We start from the raw sequence: 17374 nt of genomic DNA, 5'->3' as shown, positions 1-17374 counted from the left end.
TTGCACCCAAACTTAATGATGCAAATTATAATTTACCTTTTGAAATAATTGTCGTTAGAACATATATAAAAAGGTCAATTTCTTGGTCAAGTTTCACATATATGAACTATATATTTGTAATTTTACATGATAAAAAATAAAATTTAATAGCATTATTTCTCTTTACTTGTAAATTAAATATCTATTCAACAAGTAATGCACATTTATTACATTTTTCATACCACATGTGAATCTCATTTCTATTAGAAAGGTGGTACAATTGTAGTATGAAAAATTGTGATAAGCATAATATTTTTGTTCGAGATTTAAATATTAACTTCGCCCATCGCCCCACCCAATCTTAAGACGAAGATTAGTGTTTCACTTTTTATTTAACATTGCCCTGCGAATTAACATTGTCACCTAGCATAATTAACAAGCTGCTGGATGAATTCTTGAAAATATCTTCTGTGCTTTTTAGGCACATTCTGAATGAAATTTTATTTTCATTAATAAAATTCACTAAAGATGGAACAGTAGTAGAGAGTAATATGGGTTACTGAGATTAATAAAGACGACAGAGACATTAACTAGCTAGGAGGACACAAGTGAAATAACCCTAGCTTATGATCTCTGTCACATGACTCAACCGCCTAACACACTTCAAACAAATTAAACAAAGAAGTAAACATTAATAATCCAAGCGTTTTAACTCAAGTGTTCAAGGGGAAGGAAGAACACCACTTCCACCACCAACACCACCAGCCGCGCCGCCTAATCCACCAAGACCACCCAAGCCACTTGTTCCTCCCAGTCCACCGAGACCACCTAAGCCGCCAGTGCCTAAGCCACCAAAACCGGGTAAGCCGCCACCACCACCACCCAAGTCACCGATTCCACTACTCCCACCACCAAGTCCTCCAAGGCCAGCAGCTCCACCTATCCCTGCAGCGCCGCCACCAAGCCCACCAGGAAGATTGCCACCTACTCCAGCCCCTGCTCCAGCAAATGGAAGCCCACTGTCGCCAACGCCTGAGAAGCCACCAACTCCACCAATGACGTTCTTTTGGTCTTTGAAACCAGTGTCATTTGGCATAGGTACATTTCTAGCTGTAGTGTGACCCAAAACTAGGGCAAGAACCACCACAATGCACCACCTTACCATCTCTCTCTTTCTCTCTCTTTTGATTTTTCACTGCTTTTTGGTGTCTCTAGCTCACTTGGTTTAGAAGAGAAGTGTTGAGGGGGGCTTTTTAAAGGCAAGAAGAGCGGTGGGGGGTAGTTATGTGTACTAAATAAAGTTTAATTCACAAGGCAGGGGCTTTAATTTTGGTAGCTAAACTAGCTAGCTAAGCTGTTAAATACTACTGAGGCTGACCATAACCTTCGTGATAAAGCTTAAAACTGCTTAACCATTTTACTACGAGATCAATAATTCAACATATGTTTGAAGTTTGAACAAAACTAGGAACATATGTGATGAACTGCTTGGATAAATGTTTTAATCAAAACACGAAAAAAATCCAGTCATTCACTCCGCATTGCACATTGAGAGTGTGAATTTCACATAGGACATATAAGGAACCTTGCACTTGTTTATAAGAAGTTGCGCTACTCCATATATTAACAATTAGTTTCTATAGTGGAACCACTGGCGAAGCTACAGAGGGACTGGGAGGGGCGGCCGCCCCTCTCCTCCCCGGAAATTAAGCCCAAGAGCGTGGTTCCGCCCCTCTGGTGTCGTCGGAATTAATGGATGCACGGTGCACCTGCACTGCAGATCGGTTTCTGGGCTTGAGTTTCTACTGCTGCTGTGCATCAGCTTTTGTTATTCTTTTTTTTCAAAGGGTACCACTTGTCTGTCCGTGCCTTCCATTATTGATTAAAAAATAATTAATTGAATAAAAAATAAATAAAAGTTTTAAAGGGTACCACTCTGTCCCGTGCCTTCCATGCAAATCACTCATCACTTTTGAAAGCTAATCCTTTAATTCAATTATTCAAATCACTCCATTATTCAAATCACTCAATTATTCAAATCACTCCATTATTCAGAAGGCCCGTGTGTGCTCCCCCAAAATCCCAGCAACAGTTCTCAACGCCCTCCTCCCTCCGTTCCGTTCCGTTGTCCCATATTTCCCCTTCAAGCCAAGCCAGCTGCCACTGCCTGCCACTGCCAGCCTCTAGCAGCCAACTGTTGGTTAGTTTTCCACTTCTCTCTCAATCTTAGGTAAATTTTTTAACTTTCTAATTTGTATTATCCCTAACTCTAATTGATTAATTAATACGAAATTTTAGTTAATTAATATAGAATCATAGAGTAATACACTAATTAATTATTGATTTTTGCGTATAAATATGAATCCTATGAATGATTATTGATGAATGAAAATTATGAAAATATAAATTGAATTCTTGATTATTGATTAATTGAATTGTTGGTTTAATTAGTTAATACTCATATTGACTATAGTATAGTTTACTCTAAGATTAAGAGTCTAAAACTTTTTTCTTTTCTTTTCCATATACAGTTACATAATGGAACGATACTATAAGAAACAGTGCTTAAATCCTCATTCAAATATTCCGGCTAGTCCTTCTTCGAATATTCCGAGTAGTCCTCCTTCGAATATTCCAAATATTCCTTCTTCTAGTATTCTGGGTAGTTCCCAACAAAATGAGGTCACTGAGTTGGATGAAATACTGGCTAATCTTCCTGCAGACCCTGGACATAGACGTCGAATGCTTGATTATCCACCTAATTATCGTGAAGCAATTCGTCGCCACTATCTCCAAAATAATCCTTGTCAGCCTAAAGACCACATCATGCCCAGAAAAGTTAGCAACAATCGATGTTTTGTCACTCGTTGGTTTGATAATTTTAAGTGGTTGGAGTATAGTATAGTAAAAGATGCCGCATTTTGCCGTTATTGTTATCTATTCAAGTGTGATTTTGATAAAGAGGGAAATGCCGGAAGTGATGTCTTCACTGAGATTGGGTTTACAAATTGGAGGAAAGGACTCGAAAACTTTCGAGATCATGAGGGAGGTGTTGGAAGTCTTCATAATAAAGCTTTACAACAAGCTAGAGATTTGATGACGCAAAAGCAACATATTGAAACATTTGTGATTAAGCAAACCGATGAAGCTCGCATTAATTATCACACTTTATTGCGTGGCGCACTTGATTGCACAAGATGGTTGTTGCAACAAGGTTTGCCTTTTCGTGGCCATGATGAATCGTTCAAATCAAGCAATAGGGGTAATTATTTGGAGCTTATGCAATTTCTTGCCGATCATAATGATAAAGTTAGGAAGGTTGTGTTTGAGAATGCTTCCAAGAATCTCAAGTATACTTCTTCTGATATTCAAAAAGATCTTGTCCGTGCTTGTGCCATTGAAACTATTGGTGCAATTACTAAAGATATGGAAGGTACATTTTTTTCTCTTTTGGTTGATGGATCACGTGATTCTTCAACTAAAGAGCAAATGGCGGTGGTATTGCGTTATGTGAACAAGGAAGGAGAGGTAATTGAAAGGTTTTTGGGTGTGCAACATGTCTCCTCTACAACTAGTAGCTCACTTGAAGAGGCCATTGAGAGATTATTTGCTTCAACAAATTTGAGTATGTCCAAGTTACGGGGACAAGGCTATGATGGAGCTAGTAATATGAAAGGAGAACTAAATGGCCTTAAAGCAAAGATATTGAACAAGTATCCTCAAGCATTTTATGTTCATTGTTTTGCACACCAACTTCAACTAGCTCTTGTAGCCGTTGCAAAGGGAATTGAGGGTGTCGCCATTTTCTTCAACAATGCTAGTATTTTGGTCAATACTATTGGATCATCGTGTAAGCGTCGTGACGCATTTAGAGAGAAACAACTAGAACAAATTAAGAAAGCTCTTGATATTGGTGATCTTGAAACGGGTAGAGGGTTAAATCAAGAGATTAGTCTCATGCGTCCTTGTGATACACGTTGGAACTCACATTATGGTACTATAGTTAGTATTATTGTCATGTTTGAAGCCGTGGTGGAGGTGCTTGAATGGATTAAGGATGATACCAAACAAGACAATTTTGGTGAAGTAAGTAAGTTATTCCATGACATACAAACTTTTGATTTTGTGTTTCACCTTTTTTTTATGAGACTCATATTGGGAATTACAAATGAGTTATCACAAGCATTACAAAAGAAAGATCAAGATATTGTGAATGCGATGGCATTAGTGGAAGTATGCAAGCAAAGACTACAATCCTTGAGAGATGATGACTTTGGGAACTTGCTTGATGATGTACAAAAGTTTTGTCAAGAGCATGATATTGTCGTTCCTAACATGGAGGATTTGCGTTTTGTACCCGGAAAATCAAGGCGTAAAGCTCCAAGACTCACAAACTTCCATTACTATCGTGTAGACCTCTATTTTCAAGTCCTTGATACGCAATTAAAGGAATTGAATGATCGCTTCAATGAGGTAAACACCGAATTGCTTCTTTGTATGGCATGTTTGAGTCCGGTGAATAATTTTGCATCTTTTGACAAAGCAAAAATTGTTCGTCTAGCCCAACTTTATCCTCAAGATTTTGATTGTATGGACCTCATGAATCTTCCAATTCAACTTGACAATTACATTCACGATATGAAGATGCATAGTGAGTTTTCATCATTAAGAGGAATTGGTGATCTTGCAAAGGAGTTGGTGAAGACCGGAAGGTTTGCAAGCTATATGTTAGTGTATAAGCTTCTTACATTGACTTTGGTGTTACCAGTTGCAACTGCTTCGGTGGAGAGAGCTTTTTCTGCTATGAAGATTGTGAAAACACCATTGCGTAACAAAATGGGAGATCAATGGTTGAGTGATAGCATGCTTGTTTACATTGAGAGAGATGTATTTGCTTTTATTGATAATGAGCCTATTATGCGGCGTTTTCATGATATGAAACCTCGTCGGCAACAATTGTAATTTGTTTGTATTGATAAATTATAGAAGACATTACTATATAAAGGATTTGGTTCTTGCTATTCTTTTGAACCTTGCACTCTTTTAACTTCGCCCCTCCCCTCTTCAATTCCTAGCTTCGCCACTGAGTGGAACCTCAACTGCCTTTATAGTATTATAGCATATTAACGCACTGATTAATGTCATTTCCCATATTATTGATTAGTTTAATAGTAAAACCTCAACTTGTGAATCCCACACATTGGTGTAAATTTTTGCAAAATCAGGTATTGTTTCGGTTCATATTTGAACATTGGACCTAGATGAAGGAAAGCCCAAGGATGCCAACTAAAAGGGGACTTGCCCGAAGTCCAGCACCAAGCCCAAAGGCAAAGTGAAGGCTTCTCAGCCAAGATACAAGCCACGTGCTTACCATTGAAGTAACAAGTGATGAAGATTAACCTACTATCAGCCAAATAACACTTTCTAGTGGCATTCCAAGTAAAAAGCTGATGATTCACTACCCTTCAGATGCTTTTGGGCAAGAGCAAAGTTACAGCAGTCGGGCTAATTGACCTATAAAAGGAGGAAGAGGCCCCAGAGACAAGGACACTCAACCAATCAAACAAACAAACATACAAACGTACAAACTCTGCTCTCAAGCCAGATTTGCATTCAAAAGCTGAAATCAACCCAAATTCAGTCATTTTTAGCGACAAGCTATCTCTTGTCTAGTTTAAAGCTCTGCTATCTCCCTTAGTGATGTAGTATCGATTCCCCTTGTGTAAACTTGTTTACCATCCATCCTTTTTTAGCATATAAACCCCTATTAATTCAAACAGAAGTAACTGCAAGAAGTTCAACCTTGCCATACAAGGTGAAACCTTACTCGTAGCTCTTTGTTTGTTTTCTAAGTTAATAGATCTATTACTTAATGCATTCTCCAGTATGTCTTCAAGTCATGTCCACTTGATTTCCTACTTTAAGAGTCTTATTTGTATCTGGATATGGTTAGTTTAATGAATATGTCTTCATCAAAAGCAATCTAGGACCAAACAAATGACTTAAGGGGCTTTGGACTCCCTTCATTCAAACATACAAGACCATGAACTAAAAGTCTTTGTTTACAAGGCAAGAAAAAGAACTTAATGTAGACTTAACCCATCCATGACAATCCTTTGATAACAAGAAGTCCAAGTAACTTGGGGCACAAGTAATCAACTAAAAACACTCTTGTTCTACATCTGCTATACGGAGATAGCAGTGGCACGCCTATCACTTAGTTAATTTTGATTGCGAGCCTTAAGGCCTACACGTAAGGCCCCACAAAGGCACATTTCAAAACTAATTGTATCCTCTTCTTGTAGCACATCAACAAGTAAGAGCCCGACTACACATCCAAAGTGCCAATCCATTAGAGAGCTATGATGAGGTCCGATGATCGTTCTCCAGAGAAATCTTTGCCCGAATAGGTATCATGCTGTAATATCTGCTTGTTCAATTAGATGATTACATGTATATAGTTCGGAACTCGAGCTGCCCTTCATTGTAAATTTTAATAATTGTGTTTTTCATGTAAACTTTTGCGATTATTATTGTAATTTTATGCTTAATATCAGAGGGGTCCATCTCATGTTGCAGGTGAACTGATGCAAAGACAGCTCTGCCTGACAAGAGGACTAGATGTGGATTCGTGAATGCTATAAAATAAAAATATTGACAACGAAATTCATACGTGGCTTTGGATTTGGAGTTCGGCGAAAGTTGATATATAATGCACTGCCACCAGACTTTTGTATAGAGTTTTACTGAGCCTTGTTACTGATCTTCCTAACTGTTTCCAAATGTATAACCACTCCGTGATATCCAACTACATTCATTCAAAACACGTTCTAATTCACAGTGAGAAAATTGTCCTTCCATGTATAGTTGGAACGAATAAAAAAATCTGACTATATACTTTTGATCAGAACCAGCATCTTGTAGATCCTAATAGTCAAGAACTAACTAGATTAAGCATGATATTAAAAGCATATTTTCCTGAAAATCTGATTGGATTTTGAGTTTAAACACCACATGGTTGTTCTTTCAAATTACAAAATCAATTAAGTACTAGATTAAATTAGGCATGGTGGGAAATTTAAGTAAATGTGTGCATTTTGACTTGGATTGCTCTTGCCTATGTGCTTTGGGTTTGTGAGTGTTTTTTGAGAATGTTTTCAGCAATGTAAAATATCTGTGATAAGATATAAAGGATTGTTTATCTTAAATGTTTGGTAAAGGGGAACAAAAGTGTCATTTGGTGTTATAGGAACTCTTCTAGTGCTTTTCCAAAAAAAAAACTGTATCAAGTGGTTCTACAAGTAGTATTTCTCGGTGAATATGTAGAAAGCAAATTAAAATAGGCCGAACCAAGTTGACTAGGGCAGTGCATTTCCGTATCTTTGCTCAAGTTTGATCCTCCATCCCACAATTAAATAAAATTTAATATAAATTATTGTTTGTCAAAGAAAAAATTAATCCACAAATTTTCTATATTTGGTTCTAACAAAACCGTTTCACACACAAATGGACCTATATCCTTGCATAGAGAAACCAGTTACCACTACTTTTTTAGCCCATATGTAAACAAATGATGCACACCTGCCCCACTTAAGTGGATCTAGGCTCTAGCGGGATCGAAGAAACTTGTCATCTTTATTCCAATTTTAAAGAGGACTAATAAAAACAGCAAACTCCAGTTCCTATATCAAGCTCCTTAAGAACAAATCGAAGGAGAAAGGTAACCGGAAAACTTTTACCACAGAATTTCATAACAAGTAGACAGAATACAGTATTTGTTCGAGAACATAATTCTTAGCTCAGCTTGAGCTCAACGATGAGCCAGAATGGAGCGTAAAAATCACATAAATCCACTTAAACCCTAACTTAAGTTGAAAGAAAACGACCACCAATTATCATACTACTTTACCAAAAGCACTACTGATCATATCACCATAATCCTCATCTGCTTATCTTCACAAGGTCTTGACTCTTGACCATCCAAAGGAATCTCCCCTTAGCATAATGTACTCATGCAGAATGATCGATCTGTCGAGCCCTGTTTGTAATCCAGAAGTGATCACCGTATCAAGCTTTTCAGTAACAGATAACAATGTAGTGTCCTTCGAGAAATAAAAGATGATTAAGCGGCTGGTGGTTTCAAAAGACATAATGTTATATATGTTATGGATAGGGAATATAAAGCTAGGCTGAGAATTTTTTGGAGCACATCTCAGGAGGAGCAGCAGAAACTTTGGTGCAGGCTGTTTCATCCCCCACCTCTTTAAGCCTTTCGCGATCAGATTACAATGCAATGTCCTTCAAGATACAAAACATGATAAGGGCACCGGTCATTACAAAAGACCTAATATTGTATGACGTAGAGAAAGAAGAAATACAAACCTTGGTCAAGCCTGAAATTTTTTTGGAGCACCTCTCAGTGATAAGGATAAAATACGAAATGATTGTAATAATAAATCATGATAGTTACCAAGTTAGTTAGAAAGTTACTGTGGGGAATACTCTTTTACTTTTACTCTCTTGTTTTTCTAGCTTTCCCAAACTGTAATTATATACACCTGTGAAAATTATCCTTTTAAATCAATGAAGAAATATATTCTCAATATGGTATCTCTTGCCAAAAGTCTACCGACTTCGATCCGTCAGCTTCTTCCTTAAGCTTTCCTCATTTTCTCAGTATCTAAATAGATCTCTTCCGCTATTTTCCTCTCTGATCTTGCGAATCAATGGCGGCTAACTCCTTTAATTCCTCATCCGGTGATCACACATCCTAATTCTTCTCCTTAGGACACTGCACCACCTCATTCTTCTACTCAGGCCTTGATCAATTCCATCACGATCTAGAATATCGGTAGCATGGTACAGACAAAGATGAAACGACACAATTATCTCGTCTGGAAGTCTCTCTTTGATCCGATCTTCTGCCGATACAAGCTTGCTGAAAATGTTGATGGATCTGAACCAACATTGCCTCAATTTCTCACTGATCCTTTAGGAAATTTGACCTCCATTCCTAATCCTTCATTTGCGTTATGGTATGAGAATGATCAAAATATCATCATCTGGATCAACTTTACACTATATGAAGATTTGATTATTTTCACTGTTGGTGTTCAATCTGCTCGGGAATTATGGTAGAACTTGAACGACGATTTGGCGGTGTCTTGCGATCTCACATTCATCAACCTAGGTCAAATATTCAATCTATGACCAAAGGAAATTCCTTTATCTCTGAGTACCTCCAGCGTATCAAGAAAGTTACAAATGCTCTTGCTACTGCTGGCGCACCAGTTAACGATCATGATCTCATTCTCATAATTCTCAACGGACTCCTTAATGGTTATGATTCCTTCATTGATTCTGTGCAATTCTGTCTCGCTGATACAACTGTTGATGATCTTCGTGGTTTCTTGCTTAGCAGAGAAATGGCGTTTGCAAGAAAGAAGCACACTCATGGCTCATCTACTGAACCTTTTCAGGCATTCAATGTTCAAGCATCATAAAACAATGCTTATTTGCTCCCTACACTGACTGTTCCACCTTAACATCAAGCCTACAGTGTTCCACCTCAACATCAAGCCTATAGTGTTCAACCTCAACAATCTTACAATTCCAATTCAGGTAGTTATCAGTGAAACAACAATAATTAGCGGAATTACTACAACAATCGAAATTGATTCAATCGATACAACAATTGTCAGGATGGTGGAGGAAATCGCTATGACAACAATTCTAAGAATGCTCCCTGTCAAATCTGCAAAGATCCTAGCCATCAAGCCATTGATTGCAACAATCCTATGAATCCTAATTTTCAAGGTCATGTTCCTTTTGCTAAGCTTGCCATGTATGCTAATCCTACAGTCAATTCCTCTCCTCCATGGCTCATTGACTCTGAAGCAAGCTCACACATGACTAACAACATTCAGAATGACACGCCTCGACCCTGATATTCCCTAAATACCAGGGTAAGTACATGTTGGCCGACACCCGAGGGTGACGAAAGCCATTTATTGAGTTCAAAAGCTGAAAACAAGGGATATATAATACTTATAAATATAAAAGAATAATGAGTATATATCCTAAGAAACGTATTCAGAGCACATCACCCAGGGGAGTGGATCTTCTGAGTCTTATCTATCCCTTGTTTTCAGCATTTGCACTCAATAAAAAGCTTTCGTCACCTTTGGTTGTCGGCTAGCACGTGCCTATCCTGGTATTTGAGGAATATCGGGATCGGGGCTTGTCACATAATTTGCAGAATCTATAGCCATATGGTGGACCCGACAAAGTTTACATTGGAGATGACCAAGGTTTTCTAATTCTCCACTCAGGCTCTTCTTTAATTAGAGCATGATCTGCTACTTTTCAATTAAGGAATGTATTACACATTCCTCAATTGAAGCATGATCTGCTATCTGCAAATATGTTTTCTCTGGATAATTGGTGTTCTTTGACTCTGAATCCTTTTGACTTCAATGTCAAGGATCTTACTACGGGAAAAATGCTTTTCAGAGGTCCTGTTTGCCAAGGTCTTTATCCCTTTTATGCATCTCCTCATCATTCCAGAAGGTATCTTGTAACTACTGCAATAAGGACTTCACCTCACATTTAGCATCAACGCTTGGGATATCCAACATTCAAGACTTTTAGATCTATTATTTCCAAGTCTACCTTGCCTATTACTACTTCTGTTGATACGTTGTTTTGTTCAAATTGTATCTTGGGCAAATGTGCCAAATTGCCATTTCATGAATCTGTTAGTATTACATTTAGACCACTAGAACTTGTTCATGCTGATGTTTGGGGACTAGCACCATTGTTATCTGTTAGTGGTTATAGGTTCTATGTCATCTTTGTTGATGATTTTACCAAATATTCTTGGTTATATCCTCTCAAGAATAAATCAAATGTGTCTGTTACATTTGTCAAATTTCAAGCTCTAGTTGAAAATGTCTCTGGTTTCAAGATTGACACTTTAAGAATAGACTCAATGGGTGAATTCCTTATCTCTGAATTTCAAAAGTATTTAGCTACTCATGACATTCAATAAAATATAAGTTGTCTTTACACACCACAACAAAACAATTGTGCTAAAAGGAAATACATACATGCTGTAGAAACTGCCAGGACATTATTGAAAGCTTCTAAGGTGCCCAATCAGTTTTGGGTAGAAGCTTTTCTTACATCAGTCTACCTTATCAATAGGTTTCCACCAAGTTCAAAACTATCTCCATGGGAACAATTTTTTAGAAACCCACCAGATTATAGTCAACTTAAGGTTTTTGGTTGCAGCTATTATCCTTGGTTAAAACCTTACATCACATCTAAATTACATGCCAAAAGTAAACCATGTGTATTCCTTGGTTACAGTTTGACTCATAAAATGTATAAATGCTTAGATCCCATAACTAATAGGGTATACATCTCAAGACATGTATACTTTGATGAGACTTCTTTTCCTTTTCATACTCTTACCTCTTCACCTACATCTCAATCTAGTTCTAATACATGTTCATCTCCTTTCTCCCTTGTTTTCCCCCATCTTTATCCTACACTGCCTTCAACTTCTCATCCTATACAACCTTTATTTATTGTCCCTGTATCCAATGATCCTACACCTAATGATTCTACACCTAATGATCTTGCACCTAATGATTTTGCACCTCATGTACCTATCACATCTATTCACCCTATGCAAACTAGGTCCAAGTCAGGCATCTTTAAACATAAAGCTTATACAACCACCAAACACCCTTTACCATCTCATTTAGACAGTGATTATATTCCTTCCACCTATCTCCAAGCATCTAAATATTCTCATAGGAGGGCAGCTATGCAAGATGAATTCAATGCCTTGCATAATACAGGAACCTGGAATTTTGTCCCTCATTCTCCCTTCCACAACTTAGTTGGATGTAAGTGGGTTTTCAGAATTAAAAGAAAACCAGATGGTTTTGTGGATATATATTGTTGATGAATAAAACCGGAGGTCTTGGAATAACGTAAATTCGATCATGAATCTGCAAATAATGTAAATAACACAAGATGTATCATGGTTCACCCCAAGGTTTGGGCTACGTCCATACTGATTATGTATTTATCTGTTTGTGAGGGAGAGTGGAGATGGAGAGAGCTTCTGAGGGTGAGAGATCCCTTCCATGGCCTAAGAAATTGGCTTCCTCTAATTGTGAGGGTGATGAGTCATTTTATAGAATAAGGGCTTCTCACTTATTACATATTTGCCCATTCCTTTATCATATAATTACATTTAAGTCCCCCGAGTATTTGTACGAGATCTAAATACGAGGCCCTAAATATGGTATAAACAGTAGTCCCCTAAGTCTTCAGTCAAAAGAGTCTTTTGGCTGAAGACTTGAAATTCAGTCCATGTGTGGGCCGAAGTAACTAGATGTTGTCTTGAACTGATGTTCGATATGAGGCGGTGCTCAATCTGAAATGATGCTCAACTAGAAGTAGTACATGCTGCGAGGCTGCTCGGCTCGTGGCTTATGTTGCCTTGGTTGGCTCGGCTTGTGGCATTGAAGGTGAGGGAGTCCATTTTATAGAATAAGGGCTCGCTCCTCAATACATGAATGATGGGCTAAAGTTGATGCTCTCTAATGATGGTGAGGGAGTCCCTTTTATAGAATAAGGGATCGCTCCTCAATACATAAGTGACAGGCTAGAGTCCCCCAAGTATTTTTCATGAGTGCTCTCTAATGAAAGTGAGGGAGTCCATTTTATAAAATAAGGGCTTGCTCCTCAATACATAAGTGATGGGCTAAGTCCCCCAAGTATTTTGTATTTTTCATGAGGCCCAGTTGAGGCCCAATATATGGTACATAATGTAGTCCCCCAAGTCTTCGGTCAATAGAGTATGTTGGCTGGAGACTTCAAATTGAATCCATGTATGGGCCGAAGTGGCGGTTGTTCCGAGGCGGTCTTTGTAGACCATGCACTGAAGCTTTATAGGTGAAGCTTTGCAAGTGAAGTTTGAAACTGGAGCTCTGTAAATGAAGATTTTGAAGCTAGAGCTTTTGTAAATGAAGCTTTTGAAGCTGTAGAGCTTTTGTAAATGAATCTTTTGAAGCTGTAGCTCTGTAAATGAAGTTTTTGAAGCTAGAGCTTTTGTAAATGAAGCTTTTGAAACTGATTGACATGAGTGATGCTCATGAATGTTTGATTGACATGAGTGATGCTCATGAATGTTGACATGAGTGATGCTCATAAATGTTTATGTATGATTGATATTAGTGATGCTCATGAATGTATATGTATGATTGACATGAGTAATGCTCATGTATGTTTATGTATGATTGACATGAGTAATGCTCATGTATAATTTGAAGTACTGGGCGTACTTTTGATCACCTGGTTGGTGGTAATAGCGGCGGGTTGCCAATAATTGTGGAGTACTGGGCGTACTTTTGATCACCTGGTTAGTGGTAATAGCGGCAGGTTGTCAAATAATTATGGAGTGCTCGGCGTACTTTTGATCGCCTGGTTGGAGCTATTTTGGGTTTATGGACCTTCGCCTTCCACACAACATTCCAGCCCATTTACTTTGAGCTTTGCCCTTTTTTTTTTTGGTATTATTACCCTCTGATGGGGTTTATACAGATGTTTCCAAGAGATAAGAAAAATAAATTACATCATACATCTGTCAAAAAGATAAATTACATCATTCTAGTGGGGTGTTTATTCCTTACTTTTGCTTTCTCTTTTGCCTTTTCTTTTCACTTTAACATCATGGTGTCGTTTGTGAAGAGTGGGAACATGCATGATGAAGGTTGGTGGGCATCTTCTGTGTTGTCATCGTGCCAAGTTGATTCCCTTAATCAACTTGGAGCTTGGGCTGCTGTGCATTATTGGGTAGCCATGTTTTCTGCTTTTTTCTTTTTGCTTTCGCCTTTGTTTCTGTTTCTTGCATCTTCTTTTATGTTTTTTTTGCTTTTGCTCTTTTCTTTTATGCTTTGCTTTTGCTTTGCAGGTTTACACATGGGTGAGTAGTGCAGGAGGATAAGCTTTGTCAGGAGCCAAAACGCAACGTCTCGAAGCTCAGAGAATCACTGGGTTGAGATGGAAAAGGGTAGGACTTTCGATCTGTCCCCAATTCGTCGATGCTTGAAAACTCTTCGTCATCTGGGTCCATGTGGAAAATGGCGACGGCGGTTGAGGTAGAGGCTGGACTGAAGTGCAGGATCAGAAGATAGTTGCATTCCAATATCCATCCCCAGCTGCCCTCTTTGGGCGACTTCCATCGCGATCCTATATTTCTCATATTTTTCAGCTAGTACTTTGGGATTGTGGCGGTATTGTCGTCAAGGAATGTGGCGGTATTGTCAAGTAATGTGAGGTTAACCCATTGGATCTCTCCATATTTACAGAACAACCAACACTGTTGTCCCCGACCCTAGCAACTGGAAGCTCCACCGCAGAACTAAAAAACTATGCCGTATTGGTCCAGATCACCACCAACACCGCAAAACGCCGAGACTCCAAGACTTTATTAGGAGATTTACGCGGTGGGGGATGGTAAGAGAGTGTAAATAGAGGGGACTCCGTGGGTCAGATTCTACAAAAAGGGTTAACCCATCTCTCTTCTGAAAGGGATATTAGAGAGAGAGGAGATAGAAACCTATGCCAAACAACATGTCGTTTCTCAGGACTTTCCTTCAGGTACATGCTTGAGTTTCACGCACGGCAGCAGAGTATTCCTCACAGCAATGGACCAATTGATGATCTGGTGCACAACGAGTAGTTCCTGCTTTTCTGTCTGTGCGCTTGCGCTTTCCCGCTGGTCAGGTAAACTGTGGTGAAGCTTTATGGTTGGCTTTTATGATTGAGTATATAGGTGGATCTGCAGGAAAGCTTCATTTACAGACAGACAAACAGTTGTCCACAAAAAGCCGCAACTCTAAATAGCAGTGACAAAGTGAAGAAATTTACAGAGAGAGGGAAGAAAGTGCTCTCAGCCTCTGAGACTGCGATTTGTAAACGGAGAGTCGCAGAGCGTCGATTGTGATTTTTTTATGCCGACAGCCTTGATCCGAACTCGAACATCATGGGCCCCAATACTGGGAAACTTGAAAGGTTGGATCTTAATGTTGTGAACACCAAGAAGCTGAGCATCCATGTTTTCTGGCTCAGCAGCTTTGCCCCCTTTACTCATTTTTTGCTTGCTTTTTTGTGTGATTGAAATATAGAGAGTAGATTGCACCTAAAATAAAAGAAGGCAGACACGGAGTAGGTTTCTTTTTTTGTTTCTGGGTTTTGCAGATCCACGGTGGACAGTGGTGAGGTTGTGAATGTTTCATGGTGGTGAGATGAAAAATTAAAAGAGAACCGACATAGTTTTTTGTGTCATTTCCCACAGACGGCGCCAAATGTTGATGCACAAGATCAGATGGTCTTGGAACAACGTAAATCCGACCGTGAATCTGCAAGTAATGTAAATAACACAAGATGTATCGTGGTTCACCCCAAGGTTTGGGCTACGTCCACACTGATATTGTATTTCTGAGGGAGAGAGAGAGAGAGAGAGCCTCTGTAATGAATCTGAGAGGCTCTGAGAGTGAGAGCTTGAGGGGGTGAGGAGCCTTAGGAATTGGCCTCCTCTAATTATGAGGGTGATGACTCCTTTTATAGAATAAGAGCTCCTCACTTATTACATATTTGCCCCTTCCTTTATCACATAATTACATTTAAGTCCCCCGAGTATTTGTACGAGATCTAAATACGAGGCCCTAAATATGGTATAAACAGATATAAAGCCCGATTAATGGCTAAGGGTTACAATCAACATGAAGATATTGATTTCAGTGACATTTATGTCTAGTGGCTAAACCTGTGACTATCAGAATCCTACTTACCTTAGCAGTTCAATAAAATTGGTTTTTACACCAGTTGGATGTTAGCAATGCCTTTTTCTATGGTTCATTGAAAGAAAATATGTATATGTCTTAGCCTTCAGGATTCATTGATCAAGATCATCCCAATTATGTTTGTCACTTGAGAAAATCTCTCTATGGTCTTAAACAAGCTCTTAAAGCTTGGTTTGAGAAGTTTAATCAAGTTTATTCTCAGTGGGGTTTCAAGCATCACAATTTGATCACAGTTTATTCATTCTTCACCAACATGTTCTAGTTTTGGTTTTGGTATATGTAGATGATATAATTGTCTCTGGTCCTTCTTCTTCTACATGCAATGTTGTTGTTTCCAAGCTAAGTGCTCAGTTCTTAGTCAAGGATTTGGGTGATCTTCATTATTTTCTTTGGCTAGAGGTTCAAAAATCTTCATTATGCATCTTTATTCACCAATCAAAGTACATTATGGATTATTGCTTAAATGATCTAAAATGCATGGATCCAAGTCCTACATCACACCACTTGGTTTTGCAAAGCTTGATCTCTCTGGTTCATTATTGTCTAATCCTAAAGAATACAGATCCATTGTTGGGGCTCTCCAATACTTAACCTGGACTCGGTCTGATTTATCTTTTGCTGTCAAATTGATCTTTCAGTTTATGCATTCTCCAAGAAATCAACATTTTCAGGCAATGAAACGAATTTTACGGTACTTGAAAGGTACCATTGGTCATGGCTTATGGTTTCCAAAATCATCATCCACCTTGACACTTAAGGCCTTCTCAGATGATGAGTAGACTAGTTGCCCTTGGGATAGAAGATCCACAAAAGGATTTTGTATTTTTCTCGAACCATCAATCGTAAGTTGGAGTGCAAAGAAGCAACACACAGTTGCTCGATCGTGCATAGAGGCCTAGATCTCTAGCTTATACTACTGCAGAGATCACTTGGATGTGTCAATTGTTTACAAATATTGGTTTCAAATTGCCTTCTATTCCTCATATTTGGTGTGATAATGTCTCTGCTATTACATTGGCCTCTAACTGCTTTCCATGCTCGCACTAAACATGTGGAAATAGATTATCATTATATTCTTGAATTGGTTCTAGCAAGGTTACTCAGAGTTCAATTTGTTTGTAGTCATGATCAACTTGCAGATATAGACACTAAGTCACTTCCTAGACAAAGATTTCTCCAACTTCGATCCAAACTCTCTCTTCAACCCTTTTGGTTCAGCTTGAGGGGGTGTGATAAGGATAAAATAGTAAATGATTGTAATAATAAATCATGTCAGTTGCCAACTTAGTTAGATAGTTACTGTAGGGAATATTCTTTTACTTTTACTCTCTTGTTTTTCCAGCTTTCCCAAAGTGTAACTATATATACTAGTGTAAATTATCCTTTTAAATCAATGAAGAGATATATTCTCAAAACTCAGCAGTGGCCATAGCAGCCAATGCCCTATGAACGCTGGTGCAGGCGTTTTCACCCCTGCCCACCAGCAATGGGGAAAAGTTTAGTAATTCCTA

General features: G+C 38.5%; 2 protein-coding genes across 2 annotated transcripts; one reads left to right on the top strand and one right to left on the bottom strand.

The window, feature by feature from the left end:
- Positions 1–700: 700 nt before the first annotated feature.
- LOC103445556 (glycine-rich protein 23-like) lies at positions 701–1144 on the bottom strand. Its single transcript, XM_008384569.1, has one exon. The coding sequence runs from the start codon at positions 1142–1144 to the stop codon at positions 701–703; it is 444 nt and encodes a 147-aa protein (XP_008382791.1).
- Positions 1145–2517: 1373 nt separating this feature from the next.
- LOC139188658 (uncharacterized) lies at positions 2518–4811 on the top strand. Its single transcript, XM_070806312.1, has 2 exons — positions 2518–4691; positions 4748–4811. Exons 1-2 carry the CDS (start codon positions 2518–2520, stop codon positions 4809–4811), a joined length of 2238 nt encoding a protein of 745 aa, XP_070662413.1.
- The last annotated feature ends 12563 nt before the right edge of the window (positions 4812–17374 follow it).

The sequence above is a fragment of the Malus domestica genome, chromosome 10 (assembly GCF_042453785.1).
Source record: "Malus domestica chromosome 10, GDT2T_hap1".
In the NCBI taxonomy this organism is placed as follows: domain Eukaryota; kingdom Viridiplantae; phylum Streptophyta; class Magnoliopsida; order Rosales; family Rosaceae; genus Malus; species Malus domestica.
Note: the sequence above shows the minus strand (reverse complement) of the source record. Positions and strands in the feature narration are given on the sequence as shown.